The sequence below is a fragment of the Crocodylus porosus genome, unplaced genomic scaffold, assembly GCF_001723895.1.
Source record: "Crocodylus porosus isolate Cpor-Errol unplaced genomic scaffold, CroPor_comp1, whole genome shotgun sequence".
Classification (NCBI taxonomy): domain Eukaryota; kingdom Metazoa; phylum Chordata; order Crocodylia; family Crocodylidae; genus Crocodylus; species Crocodylus porosus.
The window spans coordinates 12,275,821-12,294,724 of NW_017728931.1; the positions used below are offsets into that span (position 1 = coordinate 12,275,821).

The 18,904-nt window shown below is 45.3% G+C and overlaps 1 protein-coding gene across 1 annotated transcript in view; it reads right to left on the reverse strand.

Moving 5' to 3' along the window:
- ANO2 (anoctamin 2) overlaps window positions 1-18,904 on the reverse strand; it is a 302,892-nt gene that overhangs the window by 48,862 nt on the left and 235,126 nt on the right. Inside the window, exons 20-22 of the mRNA XM_019544216.1 lie at window positions 13,958-14,069; window positions 13,081-13,138; window positions 12,086-12,186 (exon numbers count right to left, since the gene is read on the reverse strand). Of these exons, the coding sequence (XP_019399761.1) occupies window positions 12,086-12,186; window positions 13,081-13,138; window positions 13,958-14,069 (271 nt within the window). The remainder of the gene's footprint in view (window positions 1-12,085; window positions 12,187-13,080; window positions 13,139-13,957; window positions 14,070-18,904) is intronic.

An 18,904-nucleotide genomic window follows, 5' to 3' on the forward strand; every position in this document is an offset into this window, starting at 1 on the left:
GCTGACTTCCTGCCCTTTGGGCAGGGGGCTGGACTCGATGATCTCCCGAGGTCCCTTCCAGCCCTGATGTCTATGAAATCTATGGATGGCTTAATGTCAAAAAGAGAACAGTTGACATCAAGTGGCCATCCTAGAGGCTGGTGCATGGATGGGATGTAGGGGAGGTAGAGCACCATGAATACCACCAGGAAGTGCAACTGATCCAAAAGGGACCACAGGAGGGGACCCCACCACTGAAAGAAAGATCAAAGTTGTGGCAGGAGAGTTTTGGGGTTTCCTTTGGGAAGAACGTGGACCATCTCTGAGACCACTGGAATAAATGCAGTGGCCAGTCCCAGGAACACACTCTAAGGCAGCACAAGAGCGCCTCCTTGAGACCAGGTGGGCACAGGCACTAATATTTGCTCTTCATAAGTATTTTTATAAGATTCAACTAGTGCTTTCTCTGGCTGCAGTGATGTAGCACTATTCGTGGGCAGAGGTGGGGAAGGAGCAATTACACAATCAGTTCCATGGCAAGGAAGTTTGGTGCCTGGGACATGCCCACAGCATCAGCCTGCCCTCATCCTGTGCAGAGAGCTGGGGGGGCACATGCTGCCTGAGAGTGCATGCAGTGGTGGGAGCCGCCCTTTCCCCACCCTGGCTGGGCAGCGCCTGTTGGTGCCTTAGGCCCCTGGGTGGTCACCCCACTCACCCCCCATGCCATGCTATGGCACTGGACACAATCCCACTAACCTCCCCTTCAATTTAATGCAGAACTTTTAACAAAGAACTCTTGAAAGATCCTCCCAGAAAATTTCTGATTATTTTCCTGATGCTTATAGGGGCTCTCATTAGACAGTGAGCAGTTAATTAAGGAAGTTATTAATAACATTTTTCCAGAACTACTTTTGTTCCAGTAAAATTATGTGGTCCATAAATATCGCTCTCCTTTCTGTGCACAGAGACAATTGAGGAGCACATTTTTGATGAAATCTTATTCCAGCCTCCTCCTTGCCTTGGGGCTAGTCTGTGTCCCCCTCCCTCAATCTCAGGTGTCTATCATTCCAATTGCTAAGCAACCAGCTCTGCCTACATGACTGACTGATTAGAGGGGAAAATTCTCTATTGTCCTAAGCAGTGACCTCATGGCCTAGGAGCAGGAGCTGAAGACTCTGATACTCCACCAGGTAACCAGTGATGCTTTTTTAATTGATTGCCTAGTGTCCAACAACACCTGCCCTGACTGGGTATAGAGAGTGGGGTCAGATAAGTTATTTAAGAGGATCTTCTTCCTGGAGGAGGGGGGAGGGCCATACTGGGGAGCAACTAGCTAGTCAGAAAGATAAGGGGCTCTCTCTCTCTCTTAAAGTTCATGGACATACCATAAACTTCCTGCCTCCAGAAGAAAGCTCAATCAGCCTTTGGATGATGCTTGTGAGTAAGCTACTTGAAACCTATCTAACTATATAGCTTGCAGTAAAGGTGATGCATGATCAAAGGCTACCTAGCCACACTGTTTGTTTTAATGTTATTTTGTGATACAACTCTGTCCCGTACCCATCCCCAAGCCAACCCCCTGTACCAATAAAGTTTTCCACTGTACCAAGTGTGGTGGACTCGCTGGCAGATGGTTTGGGCATGCCTTTTTTATTCCCTTGGCTCGAATGACTAAGGGAGGCTACTTTTTGTGCTTCAGGCTAAACGAAGTACCCCAAGTTCTCACAGTGAGTCAAGCACCCTCAAGGAATACAAAGCCTGTGTACCCCAGGGCCCAGAAAACAGTCCAGACCCCTGAGTGGTGCAAGCAATGACCCCAGGCTTGCAGGTGTGCTCCAGGAAGGAGACTGGCCAAACATGAGGTGCCCCCAGGGAGGCACTCAGAGCTTGGTAGGTAGTTGGGTGCAATGAGGTGGGTGACTCAGCACAGGAGTGCCCCCTGCTGGCCTGCCACACACGGCCTCCCTTCTGTATGCATTTGCGCTAATAGACATGGAAACCTCAGGATTGGTTGTAGCCTTACTGTGATTTAATGCCAGCAAAACTCTTTAATCATGGATGCAAGTGGATGTCCTTGGATGGGGATAGTCCTGACTTTCCCTAAGCGTGAGATCAGAATCAAACCTTGTGAGTGTGCTGCGGTATACATGCATCTGTGAGAAGCTGGGAGCTAAATGACTGTAGGTTGTATGTATGGTGGGTTGCTGGAAGAGCATCCAGTCATTTGATATGGGGATTCAGTGAGAGGGATGTGCATTTATGTTTGTTGATATACTTGTATGGAGTACATACACCCCTTAACAAGCACGGTGCATATATACAAAAGATTCAACCTCTATTTGATGCATATTATGTTTCCATTCTATGAACATGGCTTTCTGTGTTTTCATCTTGACTTCACCAGTCCCTGCTTCTATTTCCCTATCTGTAAAACAGGAACCTTCTTGGTAAAGCACTTTCAGATCTAGAGATGAAGAATGTTATTTGAGAGTGAGGATTCATACGGATGCTGTTCCTGTGTCATCAGTGGTGAGACTATAAAGTAGTGGTTCTCAGCCTTTAATATTTGAGGTACCCTTCATCAGACTCAAGGCACCCCTCCACAACATTTGAACTGAATGAATGGCACTCCATTTAAAAAAAACAAAGCGTGCTTACTAGGGCTGTGCAAAGCTTCAGGTGCTGATTCGATTCAGAGGAGATTTGGCCTGATTCAGTGGCCAAATCTCTGAATCCAAATCGAATCAGAAGATCAATAGAAAGGTCCAAATTGATTCAAAGCTCTCCGAATCAATTCAGAAAAGATTTGGAGAGCTTCAATGATTTGGGCAGTTCCCGCTTGCTGCCGCAGAGAGGTGGACCTGGACTCCGTGCTGGTAAGTAGGGAGTGGGGGAGGGAGGGCTGGTGGAGGGAGACGGGCACCATGGGGGAACCCTGCCTGCTGTCTCAACTCCCCCTGTGGCTGCCCCACCTGCTCTCTCAGCTCCTGGCTTTTAAAAAAAACACTGATTCACCGGCTGCTGCCAGGTGGGGGGGGAGGAGGGCGATCCCTGCTGCCCCCCAATGCCCCATGCTGCATGGGGGGCTCTGCCATGAGCCTCCTAACCCCTGCCCACTCTCCCAGCCCCCCCATAGCTGTCCCACCTGCACCAGCTCTCAGGCCTTTAAAAAAAAAACAAAAAAAAAATCTAGACTCACCAGCTGCTGAAGTGACCTCAAGACTTCTGGGGGCTCATGGCAGAGCTCCCCATGTAGTGCAGCACAGTGGGGATCATCAATCACTTGGCAGGAGCCAATGAGTAGGGGCTTTTTTTTTTTTTTTTTTTAACAGTCCAGGAGCCAGGGCAACCATGGGGGAGAGAGCAGGTGGGGGTTGGGGGGCTCATCGCAGAGCCCCCCACATGGCATGGGGCAATGGGGGGCAGTGGGGATTGCCACCCCCCACCTGGCAGCAGCTGGTGAGTGGGGGCTTTTTTTTTCCTTTTTTTTTTTTTAAGAACCAGGAGCTTAAGGGAGAATGGGTGGGGCAGCCACTGACAGCAGGTGGGGGATAGGGCCAATTTAAAGATTTGGAGATTCAGCTGCAGCCAAACCAGCCAAATCAGATTTGGCTGAATTGATTCCTGTACGGTGATTCGAATCACTGAATCAAATCACTGTCCCCTGAATTGGCTGAATCTAAATCCAAAATGAGTACTAGCTGCTTCACACAGGCCCAGTGCTTACAGATGTTAAAAACCAAAAAAAACCCCCCAAAAAGTGCTTTTTTGGAAGCAGCAGCACATTCATTCAATCCAGCTCCACAGCATCTATATAGTTCGAGTGCTTCATCGGGGCTTTTGGGGGCTTTTTCTAATAACTGTTTTAATCAGCTATTAGATAAAAGTGCCAAAAAAGCCCCAATGATGCAGCAGAGCTACGCAGACATTGGGTGAGCCAGGTCTAACTAACATGATGCCTCTTCTGGGCATGCGGTGGGCTCAGCATGGGAGGACACCAAGTTTAAAGTAAAGCGCCACCTTTTTTTTTTTTTTTTAATAGTTGTAAACACAGTAGTTTATTTATTACAGGGCTTACCTTCTTGTAATGGGGGCAGACAGTTGTCAGGGGCAGCAGGAGGCAGGCAAGGAAAGCCTGAACCTACCCTTATCTGCTTATCTCTTCACACTTTATCGCTGCACCCTTTAAAGGACCTTGCAGTACTCTGGTTGAGAATCAGTGCTATAGGCCACTTATACAGGGGTTTAGTCCTGTGGCAGGGGTTTAGTCCCCTAAATTAAAATGGTGGATTTTTAATTATGATGATTACAAACCCACTATTTCATTTTAGGGGCTTCTGTCACTGTTACAGTGAGGGGTCTAATCCTTTTTTTTTCTCCCACAGCTTTCCCGCATCTTTTTCTCCTGGAGCCTGCCCAGCTTGGGGATGAATGTCCTGCCCTCTGTGGAGGTGGCATCCCCTGGGGCCACCTGGGTGTGCTGGTAGTGGGCAGGTGCTGCCAGGGGGTGTCACTGCCATGGAGGGAATGTCTGGGGCCCCCTGAAGCTTAGGGCTAGCTGTCAGCTCACCCTCTGGCCATGACAGAATCAGGCAGGCTCCACAGGAAACACAAAAAAAAGGACCAGGCCCCTCAACTTTTTCTCCTTAGCAGAACCTACCCATGTGAGCTAGGCTGTGGAGCCCTTGAGCTCCAGGGGGGCCTGGTCCTTCTCTCCATGGTGGCGGCACCCCCCCGCCCCCCGGGGCCACACAGGTGCAGTGCTAGCTGTGTGGGTGCTGCCCCAGTTTGCAACACCTACTGGATCCAACTTTTCCACATGCCTGCATGCTGGAAGCCCACCAGGTGCTGCTCCCCACATGGGCTTGGGGAAGAGGTGGTTACCTGATCCTTTTTTTTCCCCTGGTGGGAGGGCAAGCTGCTGGTGGGCCCTGAGCTGAGAGGGGGCCTGGACCTTCCCTCCATGGCAGCAGCACCCCTCAGGCTCATCCAGGCAGGCAGCTACCAGACAGGTGCTGCCCCATCTCACAGGCAGCACACAGTCCAATCCAACTGTTCCTTGAGCCGAAGCTGGGGCTGCACCCACATGCTAGCAACCCACCTGGGCATCCCCAGGGGGCACCGCCGCCATGGAAGGAAGGACCAGGGTCTTCTGCAGCTCAGAGGCTGCTTGGCCCACTTGCAGCTCATACCCTGGGGCCCTACGCTGCTTCTGCCTTCAGCCTGCCACTCCTGTGGTGGGGGGGGGCAAGCCGTCAAAGTCTGCAACATTACAAATAGCTACATTGCAAACTAAATTACATGTGGATGTGGTTTGATTTGCAATGTAGGAAACTCATTTAAAGAATAAAAAACCCCACACATGTACAGTGTGATGCAATTAAACTGCAGAAAAGGCCAATTTTTGTCATGTGTACAAGCACCCATAGCGATTAAGTTTGCATGTGTTTACACATAGAGTCTGGGTGATCTAATCCTCAATTGTAGCAGTACGAAGCCTTGCTCCAGAGTTCCACTGGGAACCTTGTAACTAGAACAAAGGTCCTTTTTTATGTTAACTGGGAGTACGCTAAATCCAGTGCCCAGTCACATAGAATTATTTTTAATTTTTTATTATGAGCTATCTTTATTCCAAGCATGAAATTTGCTACCCTGAGCCATTATCAGTTAAACCTCAAAGAGTGCTTTGATTTTATTTAAAAAAGATCAACCCACTGAAAAAGAGCCAAGCTGATTCTTTTCAAACTTTCCACAAAAATGCACCTTTGTGTTGTTTCCAAGCATGTGAAGTTTCAGACGAAAGAGAAATGTGTCAGAAAGTTAAAGGAACAGAAAACAGGGATTTGCACTGGATAGACATGCTCAGGGTTATTCTCCAACTCTATCACAGTAGAGTAGTGAAAATGAGTTTTACAGAACTCCATAGTTACCCAGATGATAGTACTTTTAAAACTAAGTAGGACTTTTTAACATGGTTGTGTGAAAATTGTTTTGCAATTATCCAGAAGATCAACATTTGAAAATGGCATTGAAGCAAACTAAGAAGCAAGGAAAGCAGAATGGGACCATTTTATTTTCTGAGTATTGTGAACCTGATTATTCCTCAAGCAGAAGCAATGCAAAGTTGCCCATCCCAGGAAGACTGAATCATAGAAACATCATTTTTTTCATTAGCTGAGGAAGTTAAGGAACTAGTAATGGCAATTATGTCACGTCTTTTTGCAGGTGAGGGTCAAAGGTAAGGAAAGTTTGTGGTTGGGGAGAATGAGCTGTATAAAAGTAGAAAAGGTGACAACGAGAGAAAAAGATGATAAGACAGAGACCTATTTTGGGGAAGGGCAAGCTTAGAGCAGCTAGCAGTGGTGTGATTTGTCCAGACTTGGTCAAGACTGAACATCATGCTATAGCAGGAGAGGGATGCATGCACAGCTCTTTTCACAGTATCCCTGAAGATAGACAGTGATGCCCATTTTCTGTTAGAAGAAACAGTACTTCAAATGGTCACGCAGCTTCTCATTTACTGGAAGACCATCCTTGATCCAAATAACTCATAGGCTCACAAAGATAACAAATGAGGATAAATAAATAAGATTCACAAACAGAGTGCTCAGGGTAGGGAGCAAGTATATGAGATGCTCATTCTGGGTTTCTCTTGTTACCCCATGTGATTCTATTGTTATTCCATATATGTGGCAAAATTAGTTTTAAGGATGGTGGGGGGGAGTTGTGGGTGTGTGTATGTACAGGGGGACACTGCTGAAATGGAGTAAGGCATGGGATGAACAGAGTTGAAGGCAGAAAGAGAGACAGCATAGGGGAGTGAAAAGAAGCATAATGGGAAGTGTCGCAGTGCACTCAGGTGCCCTGCTCCTGAGAGCAGAGACTGCTCTGGGGAGACCCCTAGTGGCAGAAAGGGGGAGGCTCAGCTGCCAGTCACCAGGGCTGCACAGCTGCTGGTTGCTGGGGCAACTGGTAAAACCAGCTGACAAGGAAGGGGCAGGGCTTATCCCTTCTTAAGCCCAGGTAGGAGGCCAGGAGGGCAGTCCCTCTCCAGCAGCTGTAGGAGTAGGGACTCAGATCGGACAGACAGAGGGGAGGACTCTGGCAGTGAGAGCATCCCCCGGTCACTGCTGAGGTTGGGGAGCCCCCCCCCCACTCTCTAGTAGGGAGTAGATTTTTGTTTGACCAGATGGTCTAGTTTTTATGTCGTAGCCCAGGGGCTTTATGTTTTATGTTTACTGTTTTGACCGGAGGACCGGGCGAGGCTATTAGGGGTGGAGGAGGCCTCATAGGAGCTCCACAGTAGTGTGGGGTCTCCTGGCACCAGAGATGGTGCAGCTTTGTTTGGGGGCACATTAGCCCCAGGCCCAAGAGAGGAGGGGGTGGTGAGGAGACCCAGAGCGAGAGAGGAGGGGGCGGCGAGGAGCCCCAGAGCAAGAGAGGAGGGGGCAGTGAGGAGCCCCGGGAGTAAAGAGGAGGGCCAGAACATAACAAGGCCCAGGTCAAACCACGTCAACTCCATCTGCGAGGCTTGGGCTGCGGTGTAGGGGAGGAAAAGGAGCCACAGGTAGCGCCCCCTGTCACCGGGGCATGGAAAAATGGGCAGCCTCCCGCTGATTACAACCATCTTCTAATCAAGTAAGATCAAGGCGTGGCAGAAGAGTAAGCAGGTGGTTGGCCCATTACAGGAGGGTGAAGCCACTCCCAGAAAGGCTCCAATATTGATACTCCTGTCACAGGATGCTAAAGGGATTTAGAAATAGAAAAGGAATGAGATAGGGGCTTTTGCTGTACTAGACTTTTTCTCCAGTTCCCACACTATACATTGACTGATCAAATACAACAGTGATTGCCACAGGAGATCAATTGCTAATCAGTTGCCAGCATCTATACCACTATACCCCAGAGGAGGTGAGAAGCACGGGAAGCGCGGCACAGGCCCCAGAGGGGATGAGAAGCGCGGGAAGCACGGCAAAGGCCCCAGAGGGGGTGAGAAGCCCGGGAAGCGTGGCACAGGCCCCATGGGGGTGAGAACCGCGGGAAGCGCAGCACAAGCGTGAGAAGCGCGGCATAGGCCCAGAGAGGGCGAGAAACCCAGAGGGGGCGACAGGCCCCGAGAGAGGACAAGGAGCATGGGCAACACAAGATAGGCCCCAGTGGGGCGAGGCCCAGGCGTGGCAAGCCCAGAGGTGCCGGTAAAGGGGTGCCAGGTGCGTGATAAGCCCAGGAGTGTCAGAGAGGGGCGCCGGGGCGTGACAAGCCCCAGGGGCGCCAGGTGTGTGACAGGCCCGGGGGTGCCAGAGAGGGGCACCAGGGCATGATGAGCCCAAGGGGCACCAGAGAGGGGCGCCGGAGGGCAAAGACAGAATAACGTCCAGGGACAGCTGCGAGGCTTGGGGCGTGCTGAAGGCAAGGTAGGTGGCACGCATCGCCCATAAGGCAGGGGTGCACTGGGGCACCCATACGGGAGCGGGGCATAGAAGAAAGCGGTGTCCAAGGCGAGACAAGGCAGCTTCCCATACTGAACATATAATATCAAAGTCATGGCGGGCGAGTAGAGGGTGCTGGATCACCTAATTGGACATGGCAAGGGGGCACTAGGGAGCTTCACAGCCGCTCCTAGGCCCCACTCCGTGACAATGACAGCTATGGCTGTTACTTCCTATCTAGGATGGTAGACAGTGGAGGCTACTGGGGATGGTATCCTGAGTGTCTGGTGGGACAGTCTAAGACTAAAAGATCCCATTGCCCTTGCCTGTAACTGTTTATGGGAAGATCACAAAACCTCTTGCATTTTCTTCCTGCAATCTACTCACATCTGCCACTATTTCCAAACTGGGCTGCACAAGAGGGAAAGAAGCAGGATGGGGGGGAATGGACATATAGTCTCTGAACCGTGTTACATATTTACCATCCAATCCTGTGCCCTAGACATGCTCAAAACTCCCAGCGTTAAAGTCAAAGAGGTTTTGGTTGTGTTTAAGAATTACAGGCCTGCACTCCATTGTAAACCATAGATATATTTTAGCATTAATTAAGTACTCTTATTAGGAACTAAAATGCACCATACAGCCCTAGCAGCTATGAATGGGTGCCTTGAAACTGATTTTATTGGCTCTTGGTTTTCTCATCCAACATATTTAAGTGTGCTTTGAAAGAAGCAATGGAAACTAATGCTGGATATAAAGGGTGAAATCCTGGCCCCACTGAAGTGGATGGGAGTTTTGCCATTAACTTCAATGGGGCCAGGATTCAACGTAAGGGTTTGTCACCAAAGTTAGAGACAGGGTGTAATAAAACAGCCACATGGGTTTTTGCAGTATGGATAGGAATATGGAACTGATGAAAAGGAGTCATAAAAGAGCTGTAGAGCAGAGTTCTCAAACCCTGAAACACTTCAGGGTCAGTGGCTGTGGCAAGAAGGAGAAAATTATGATATCTGACACATCTGAATGAATTGTGGCATATTTACGTCTGTTAAAACTTGTGAATTCCAGCCCCAGAGAACATACATTCAGCTGTGATTCAAGAAGGCTTAGCATAATTCCAGTGTCACTGCATTTATCTAGTTGTATTGATATTCTTGGATGCCAAAATGGAAAAAAGAAATCACAGAAAAGTAGAGAGAACCCAAAAGTTACATCTATCATAGCTATGTAGTAGTTTTCTCTGTAAAAGTACTTGGCAAGATTAGAATTTGTCCCGACAATTGCACAAAACAGGAGTGATATTGAAACTTAACTTCAAAAGTCTTCAGTCAACATTGATTGTGGACAAGGTAGAATTAAAATGTCAGCCAGACATTTCCAACTATTTAAGTGAATGGTGCATGCACTGAATGGTTATTCCTTCTGGATCTAGCCTGTACCCTTCTCAGCTGTACAGGTATTTCAATTATTCCTGGCTTTTGAGTGAGAGAAGCAGCAGAGCATACTGAGGTTAAGGATGCTAAAACAGGTCTATTAGGAGTGAAACCAAAAAGGGCTCCAAAGAAATCATTCTGAAAATTTGTAGAATTCAGTCAGAAACAAGACCTCTCTTAGAGGAGACTTGACTTAGGGAATTACATCCCTGTAAAAAAAAATCAAAGGGAAGCTTCAAATGCTTATAGAAAAGTGGTATTTGTTGCATCTTTTCTGCAAGGGAGAACACAGTTATGACACTTTTTTCCATCTTTCCAGGGGCTGCAGAGAGAGTTGTACTCATGTCACCAACTCGCTTGTTCACCTAAAGACAGGTGTAAAACAGGGAATTACAGCACCGCTAAAGCTAGAGATGAAAAAGGCCCATTAGACTATAGAGCCCATTTCTCAGCCACAACAGGATTGTTCCCTACATTCCCTTTCTTGGACAGGAATGGGGACCAATATGAGAAAGGTAGGAAACTTAAAGGCCTAATGATGAAAAAGGGTTGATCTAGAAAGAAAGATGAGTGTCACAGGGAGACAGTGGAGTAGAGGGAATAGGTGAAGGGGGCAGTCAAAAAGGGCTGGAGGGACAGAGACCGGATTTGTTTAGGTGAGAATGGGGACAGGATTACAACAGGATACAACAGAAAAGTGAACGCTTGTTTGCAGCATTGTTAATTGGTGTGATAAGAGGACAATGAAGGCATGTTTGTTTTTAAATAGTTATTTAGGTTTTCAAATGAGGTCACTGTAGGTTGTTGCCAAAGGGGGAGCAGGAATGAGAGAGAAAAATGGGATGAGGTCGTCACATTCTTGCACTGAGCAGTGCCGCCAGGGAATTGAGAAATAACCTGACAGTAGCTCTGTGTTTTGATTGGATCAGCCTCCACTTCCATGAATCAAAGATAATAAATGCTGTATTTATAACATCATAAAATTCCCATTAAACAAACTCAGTAGCAGTAACTTTTTGGAAGAGGGAGAAAAATCACACCAAGTTCACTCTGAGAAAGCTTTAAGGTTTCAACATGTCAGAGTCCTTGGGAACAATTTACCATCCTTTTCTCAGAATATACTGTAAACTCCATGAGACTGAGAGAGAAAACAGGCCCCTCTGGTGAATCTTGACTCAAGAACATTCAAGCTTTGAATAATTCAGGTCCATATTTTTTGCTTTTATTTTAGCCATGAAAAATCTTTGCTGGGCCAAACAGTTTTTAAGCTCCTCTCAGTGGTGCCCAATTATGCAGAAGCCTCATTAAGGTTCCTATTCTCCATCTTCAGAACTGCCCCTAAGGATGTAATTCAGAACTTGTTAACACTAAATGACTTCAGTGGAGCTGAAGCAGTAAGCTAAGCTTAGTATGTTACCTACACCCACAAAACCCTGTCTTTCTGCAGGGTGCAGAAAATTCAGCCATCAACTGCAGGCCAGGAAGCACCTGACAAATGCAAGAGTGAAGCCTCAGGAATCAGCAGTAGGACATTTTCTATGAAGGACCTTTGTCTGCAGCCTCACCTGCCACTGGGGATACAGAGTTCCCAGCATTTTCAACACACAAGCCAAAATTCAATTCTATGAAAAACCTTCCTACGGCAAAAAATAGGGCACGGTGGCACCTAGGTGACTAAATGGTTCACAGAGGCATACGTTTTTGTAGACAACAACTTACATTGTCAGTGGTTTATAGCTTGTCAAGATCTCCCCCATAATTTAGCACCAAGAGAGTGACGGGCACATTAAAAATGTGTAGATGCTATGTGTAAATCAATGGAATACTCAGAGATCAAATAGCCTTTTTTAAGGTTTTTTTAATGCTTTTTCCCCCCTCATCTCACTTTAAACTAATTTGTATTCAACACTGTGTCTCTGAAAGCTTCTTTAAAACTTCCCAGGACATCTATCATACCTTGTCTATTTTCCAAGGCTTTTGAAATTAATTTAGATCAATTATTTAATGTATTCAATCATTTCTTTAAGCCATTTACTCCAGATAGAACCAATTATTTAAGGTAAAATACAGCCAGGTCATTTAATCACAACCAGAAATGTGATCTATCATCATTTTAGGTATATTCAACTAGAGCCCATTGAAGTCAGTGGCAAAACTCTCATTCAGTGACATAAGAAATAGGGCCTTAGTTTTCAGTCCTGCAGGAACAAGCACATGGTAACAGAAAAAGGCTGAAATACATACGGTATTCCAATTTCAAACAAATTGTTTTGAATCAGTTGCTTTCCAAGCATAATGATGCTTAGCTGAATACAGAGTTCCATCAGACAGCCTCCTGGAGCACACTGTAAGTGAATAAAAAGGACAGCATGAAGAGGGAATTAATACAAAGAATCTGTGTAAAAGTAAAAGCTTGTACGTTCTATATACATTGATGTGAACCTACACTCCCATATAACCAAGACATTTCTAAATAAAAATCCATCAGTTACTCCAATTCCATTCAGGTTCCATTCCATTCCATTACAGAACTGCCAATATAAATTGCCCTATGGAAAAATGTATCGAATTTTCAAATAACTTAATGTACCTTGAGCCTTCAATATATTAAGATATTTCCTGTATATTTATATAATAAATATAATTCAGTACCAACAATATTCATTCAACAGACTGCTTGCCTTATGGAAACAAAAAGGTTTCGATCTTGCAAATATTTCTCTCTAAGCCCTTGATTGATCCTACTGGTGTTAAGGTAAATGTTTAAAGGAAGTTTGTGTGTAAATGTTCGTAGACTCAAGGTCTAAGAGAGTGGAGTGGTTAGATGCTTTACCAGCAGTTTTCTTAGACATCAATATTTTTGAGAGGAAGGAGAATCTAGTGGTGAGGATGGAGCCTAAGACATGGTTCCAGAACCCCACACTCCCACAGACTTCCTGTGTGATCATGGATCAGCTTGGTGCATACAGACTTCATCTGGAACTGGGGGAAAATAGACCTTTCCTAGCATATGCGCTGTTGTGAGGATAAACACATTTTAAGGTTTTGAAATGCTCATATATGTTGGAAATGAGGCCATGCAAGTGCCTAAGATGAATAGAATCTGGGGGCTTTCTTGTGTTGTAGGTGTAACATTTTGGCAAATAAAGTGCATTTAAACTATTATGTGCGTTTCACAGAAACACGCTTTCAACCATATCTCTTTTTAAAATTTTCTATTCGATTTCCTTTCTACTTGCCTCTTCCATTCGGTAACCATCAAAGACATACACGTACCGACCAGGACGGCCAACAAATCTGTTAGCAATGGGAGTATATAAAATGAGGTAAAAAAATATATTATTAGAGTTAAAAGAATACTTCTCAAATACAGCAGCTCATTTCAAATTTAGTTATTCCATCATGCATTTTAGAAGGACCCCACTGGCTCAAACTCTAGTCAATACTGAATAAATTAAATCAAATGAGTTTCAAAGATTGGACCTCTCTTTGAGTCTCTGACAATTTAGGGAAATTTTACATTTATTTTTCCTTTTAATAACTTACTCCCCCTCTTCAGGTTAATATTCAAATATATAAATAGGAGGACTGACCCACGGTGAGGCTCTAATTCCATAATTCAGAGGGGCAGCTGCAGGCCAGTAATAATTGTTTTTTGGAGGGGCCCTGTGGGCCAGAGAGAATGGCCTGGCATGACGGATCCAGCCTGCAGGTCATATTTCATCCACCCCTGTCCTAGTCCCAACCCTATCAGGGCTATTCATTCATTACAACTGTCCTAAATTGCAACAAGGGAAATTTAGGTTAGATATTCAGAAATAACTAACTTTCTCACTATGGGGATGGTTAAGCACTGGAAAAGATTATATAGAGTAGTTGTGGAATCTCCATCCTGGGTAGTTTTTGAAAGCAGGCTAGATAGGTCTAGAATGGTTTAGATCAGCTGCTGGCAACCTTTAAAGGCTTTGGGCTGGAATGACCCAGTTCAGGTCACTGACAGGCACATGCTAGGACTCCTACAGGGACTGTGAAAGCCAGCTTGCAACTCTTCCTTGCCATCAGTGTTTTTAGTATGACTCCATTTAAAATAATATAAAATTTTTAAATTCATCTTACCTTCCTTTAAAAAAGGCAACATAAAAAATTGGTGCATAAGAGTTCACAAACTTCAGCAGGAATGCCTTCAATATTAACCTCTCTTCAAAGGTTTTCTCTGTTTTTGGTACCTCTGAGGATAAAAACAACAAGAGAAAGAGTAAAATTATCTAGGAATAAAGGCAAACCTAAGCCAGAACTATATTTTTATAGTTAACAGCAAGTCTACTATATTTTTTGTTCAAAATAACACTGAGAAATATATCCGCACCTTTTTCTCCCTCCTGAAGATTCCAGTTTTTGTTTTCAGTTAAAATTATTTCACAGCAACATACACATATCAGCACAAACATTACACAATGAGCCAGGCCATCATGTGGTACCCTGAGAAAATACTCCAACTCGCTATCTATCCTGATATTTATATGACCCCTAGTAGATTAAGCACTTAACTAGGAACCAAGAGACATTGTTTCTATGCTTGGCTCTGTCACTGGCCCACTGGGTAATCTTAGGCAAATCATTTCACCTTCCTGTGCCTTAATTTCCATATCTGTAAAATGCAGAAAATTGATACTTGCCTCCCAGTTAAACTTCTACTTACAAAAGGTGTTCTAACACACACCCTAGATATCATTATACATTTCTGATATGACACTCACCACTGTAGCATAGAAGAGGTTGGTGAATATCATTATTGTTGCAACGGTTGATTAATTAGATTCTAATTCTCATTTGCTTTAAAGCCAGAGTAGTATAAGGGGGCCATAAGGCAAATGGAAGTCAAGCCATCACAAATCTACCCTAACAATACCTTCTGAATTAGAGAATTGTTGGTAATCTCAATTCATTGAGGAAGTAACAAAAATATTTTAAAGTCCTGCTTTAGCAAAAAACTTGAGCATCCACTCTGTAACTTTAAGAGCATGGATGTTCTATTGACTTTGATTTGATTACTCACATACTTACCACTAGGCACATGCTCAAAAACCTTCCTAGATCAGTGCTTAGGGAACCACTTAATGTCACATAGGAAGTCTTTGACGGGATTTGAACTCAGAGTTCTTAAGTCCCACTCAGGTGCTTTAATTATTAGGCCAACTTGTCTCCACAGCTATCCCCATCACATTCAGCCATTGTGCGTACAAGAATTTATTTGATAAAACTTTTAAAAATCCATTACCCAATTGCTTATACATTTTCAGTAAATCATTATATTGACTAGGACTTATCCAGTGAGATGGTGAATGTCATCAACTTTCACTGACCTCAGCACTTTGCAGGAAACAGACCTCTAAAGTGCAAAATGTAGACTCTTCAAATTAATCTACTTAAACATAAAACAGAAGGATTTGTCTTTTAAAGACTCTCTCTGGGTTTTTTTTATCTGCCATGCCCATGGCCCCTAGTGTACAGTTACAATGAGACCAGTGGGTTTTTATTATGATATTTTACTGAATCAGCCTCTGCAGCTGACTCAAAATGTGAAATAAGAAGTGGGATTCATTGCAACAGTTTCAAGAATTTTATGAAAGTATTACTGTAAATTGAATAACTATTGGTGAGGGGCCAAAGGATTTTTTCTTTCCTTAAGAACTAAACTTGCAGTTAAATGCTGATATAAGAACCAAGTTAATAAAAATTTCCAGTATGCCACATTGTTTGTAACACTGGTAGTTCAATTATATTTTTCTTATGTTCTTCAGTTTCATGAAAAGTCATCCCATAACAGGCTAAGCATCTGAAGCTTTAGACCCTGGCTCTTCATTCACATATATCTATACTGAATTTATGGAAATATTTCATTAAAATGTATGGGTTTGGGGACCACCTGGCAATGAACAGGCTGAACATGGGTCACATTTTGGGCAGGTCTGCTTGGGGACCAGCAGAAAGAATAGCCCTTATAGCAGTAAGGCAATCTCCAGGATTGGAAGGTTACATTTAGGGGAAGAACCCATGCCCCTGACTCATAAAGGGCTCCAACAGAGAGGATTTTCCTTGCAGGAAGGCAATGCATACCACACCCATAGCTTCAGAGGATCCCTTTATGGTCTCCTGTTGAGGACAATTAAACCAATTCCACTGTCGGGAAAGCCTCCACCCTTGTGGAGGTACAAGCAACTTGTGTTCCTCAGTTAATATGGTCTACTTCACAAGAATGCACAGAACCAGAAGAGGCTTGAGTCTACTTTTATAACTGCTTTACATTTATTGGTTTTGCCTCAACTTGAATGGAGTTGCTCCCCATTTACAATGAATCAAACAAGATCTGAATTAAGGTTGCTGCCATCTGGGTCCTGGGAGTGAGGCATCACAGTCAGCATTGAGAAACTTGATGCTTTGAAACAGGTGTTATCTGTACTTTTACTGATCTTTTCACTGCATGTCAGGAAGTCAACAGCTGACATGATCATTGCACAACTACTCCCTGGCTGAGGCCACAAGTGTAGCATTAAGTCCAGAAGTAATTTCTCCTAGCCCTCCATGTCACCTATGATTAAACTATCGCTGTCTCCTGCCCCAAGCACTGAGTCAGCTAAGTACTTAAGTACATGTATAACTTTTAACTTTGTGAGGATTCCCACTGAGTTCCATGGGACTACTCAGTGTTTAGGTACCACCCCGAACCAGAGCTAAAATGAATGAAGGTTTGGGGAAAGGATACATGCAAACTCCTCTCCCTTAGGCTCCTACACCAAATTTAGAAAAATTTGCAGGAAAATTGGGAAAAATGCAGTATGATATAAGCAACATGTAGGAAGTGTCATGTGAAAATAAAACTGCAGTTGTTTTGCTTAGCTGAGCAATATGCAAGGTCACAAGGAAAGGAGCATTTGTCAGCATGAATGAACAGAATTTTTTTTTAACTTATTAAATTACAGTTGACATCTTAGCCTAGTAGGGCTGCGTGAAGCTTCAGTAGCTGATTTGATTCAAAGGCAATTTGGTCCAATTCAGGGTCCGAATCTCCACATCCAAATTGAATCGGGAGACCAATTAAAAGCTCCAAATTGATTCAAAGCATCTGAATAGATTCAGAAAAGATTCAGTGATTCAGTCATAGACTAAACAAGCAGCTGATACAGATGCCTCCAGCTGGTAAGTCCACTGGGGTTGGGGGAGGGGGGAAGGAAAGGGCATGGGGGAAAGAGAGATTGGGGTTGGGGTTGGGGTTGGGGCTGGGATAAACTGCCCAACCGGGGTGGGGGGCACAGGATGCAGGCACAGCAGCACTGGGAGTGGGGGCTCTGCCCTTCTGCCACTTGCCCAGCTGGGGCGTGGGGGTGGGAGGTGGAATACAGGCGGGTATAAGGAGCCAACAGCAACAAAGCGGGATGCAGGCGTGGCACCACTGGGAGTGGGGGCTATGCCCTACTGCTGCTTGCGCCCTTCTGCCTGGAGCAAGCCACACCTGCATTGCACCTCCACCAGCTGGGCAGCTTGTCCCAGCCCTATGCCCAGCCTCAATCCCTCCCTCCCACATGCCTTTTCCCTCCCCCCTGCCCTAACCCCAACAGACTTAACAGCTGTAGGCAGCTGTGTTAGCTGCCTGTTTAGTCTATGGCCAGATTTCTGAAGCAGACCCAAATCTGATTCAGCTTAATCAAATTGGGACAGTGATTCTAATCTCCAAATTGAATCATTATCCTTCGAATGGGCTGAATCTAAATTGAATACTTGCCGCTTTGCACAGGCCTACAGGCTAGCACTAGAGATAACTGACTAACTGAACTGTGACATAATGGGTGTGTCTACACAAGACACGGACCATGCAGTAGCCTAATAACAGTTGCCAGTAGTGTGCCAGGCAAAAACTATGCTAATATGCTACTGCACAGTAGTATTAGACTACTGGGCAGGAAGCATCATTAAAAAGCCGTGTGCCAGCACTACTGCACGCTAGCGCATGTTACTAGGGCTGTGCAAAGCTTTGGGTGCTGATTCAGTTCAGGGGAGATTCAGCCCAATTTGGTGGCCAAATCCAAATCAAATTGGAAGACCAATAAAAGGTCTGAATTGATTCAAAGCTCTCCAAATTGATTCAGAAAAAATTTGGAGAGCTTCAGAGAGATTTGGAAACTCGGGCAGTCCCTGATCACTGCTGCAGGGAGCTAGACCCAGAGTCTGTGCTGGTAAGTAGCGGGGAGAGGGGGGAGTGGAACATGGCGGGACCTCCACCAGGCCCCATCCCCTGCCTGCTCCCCCACCTCCTCTGAGCACCCCCCTGACACTTGCCCAATCTCCTGTGCCCATCAATGGCTGCCCAGTCCCAGCATCCCAGCTCTTTAAACAAACAAACAAAAAGACTTCTGGGGTGTCATGGCAGAGCTCCCCATGGAGTATGGGGGAGTGGGGATTGTCCTCCCCCACAACCTGGCAGAAGCCGGTAACTGCAGGGCTTTTTTTTTTCTTTTCAAAGAGCTGGGACACTGGGGCCGGGCAGGGCAGCCATTGACTGGGCTCAGAGAGTGGGCAGGGGATGGGCCTGTTTGATTCAGAGATTCAGCAGTAACTACATATAGACATGCCCAATGTGTGGCACTGGAGATTATTTAAAAAGGGCCCAATCCCTAGTTTCTTGCAGGGACATCAGTAGAAGTATCGCCTGAATAAATCTATCAAGATTGGTTTTAAGTATGACATGAGGAGGAGGAAAATGAGGAATAACCAGTGGAGCAGACAGCCTAGCTTCTTGCATACTGGGAGACATGGATCCAAATCCTCTCCGGGTGAGGAGAAGCTAAAACCTAGGTCAACCACCTTCTCTACAAGTGTTATATTCAATAGGCTTTGGGCAAAAAAGTAGGCACAGACCTTATTTGGAGCTGAATTCTAGTCTGTCAATGTAGCATATATGTTTTCAAACTCTGCCTACCAGCGGTGGCCTCTCTAAAGTCCTATGTGAAAGCTAAGCAAATCCCAGCAACAAGCCAAGGCACAACAGAGTCCAGTTGATAGTTAGGT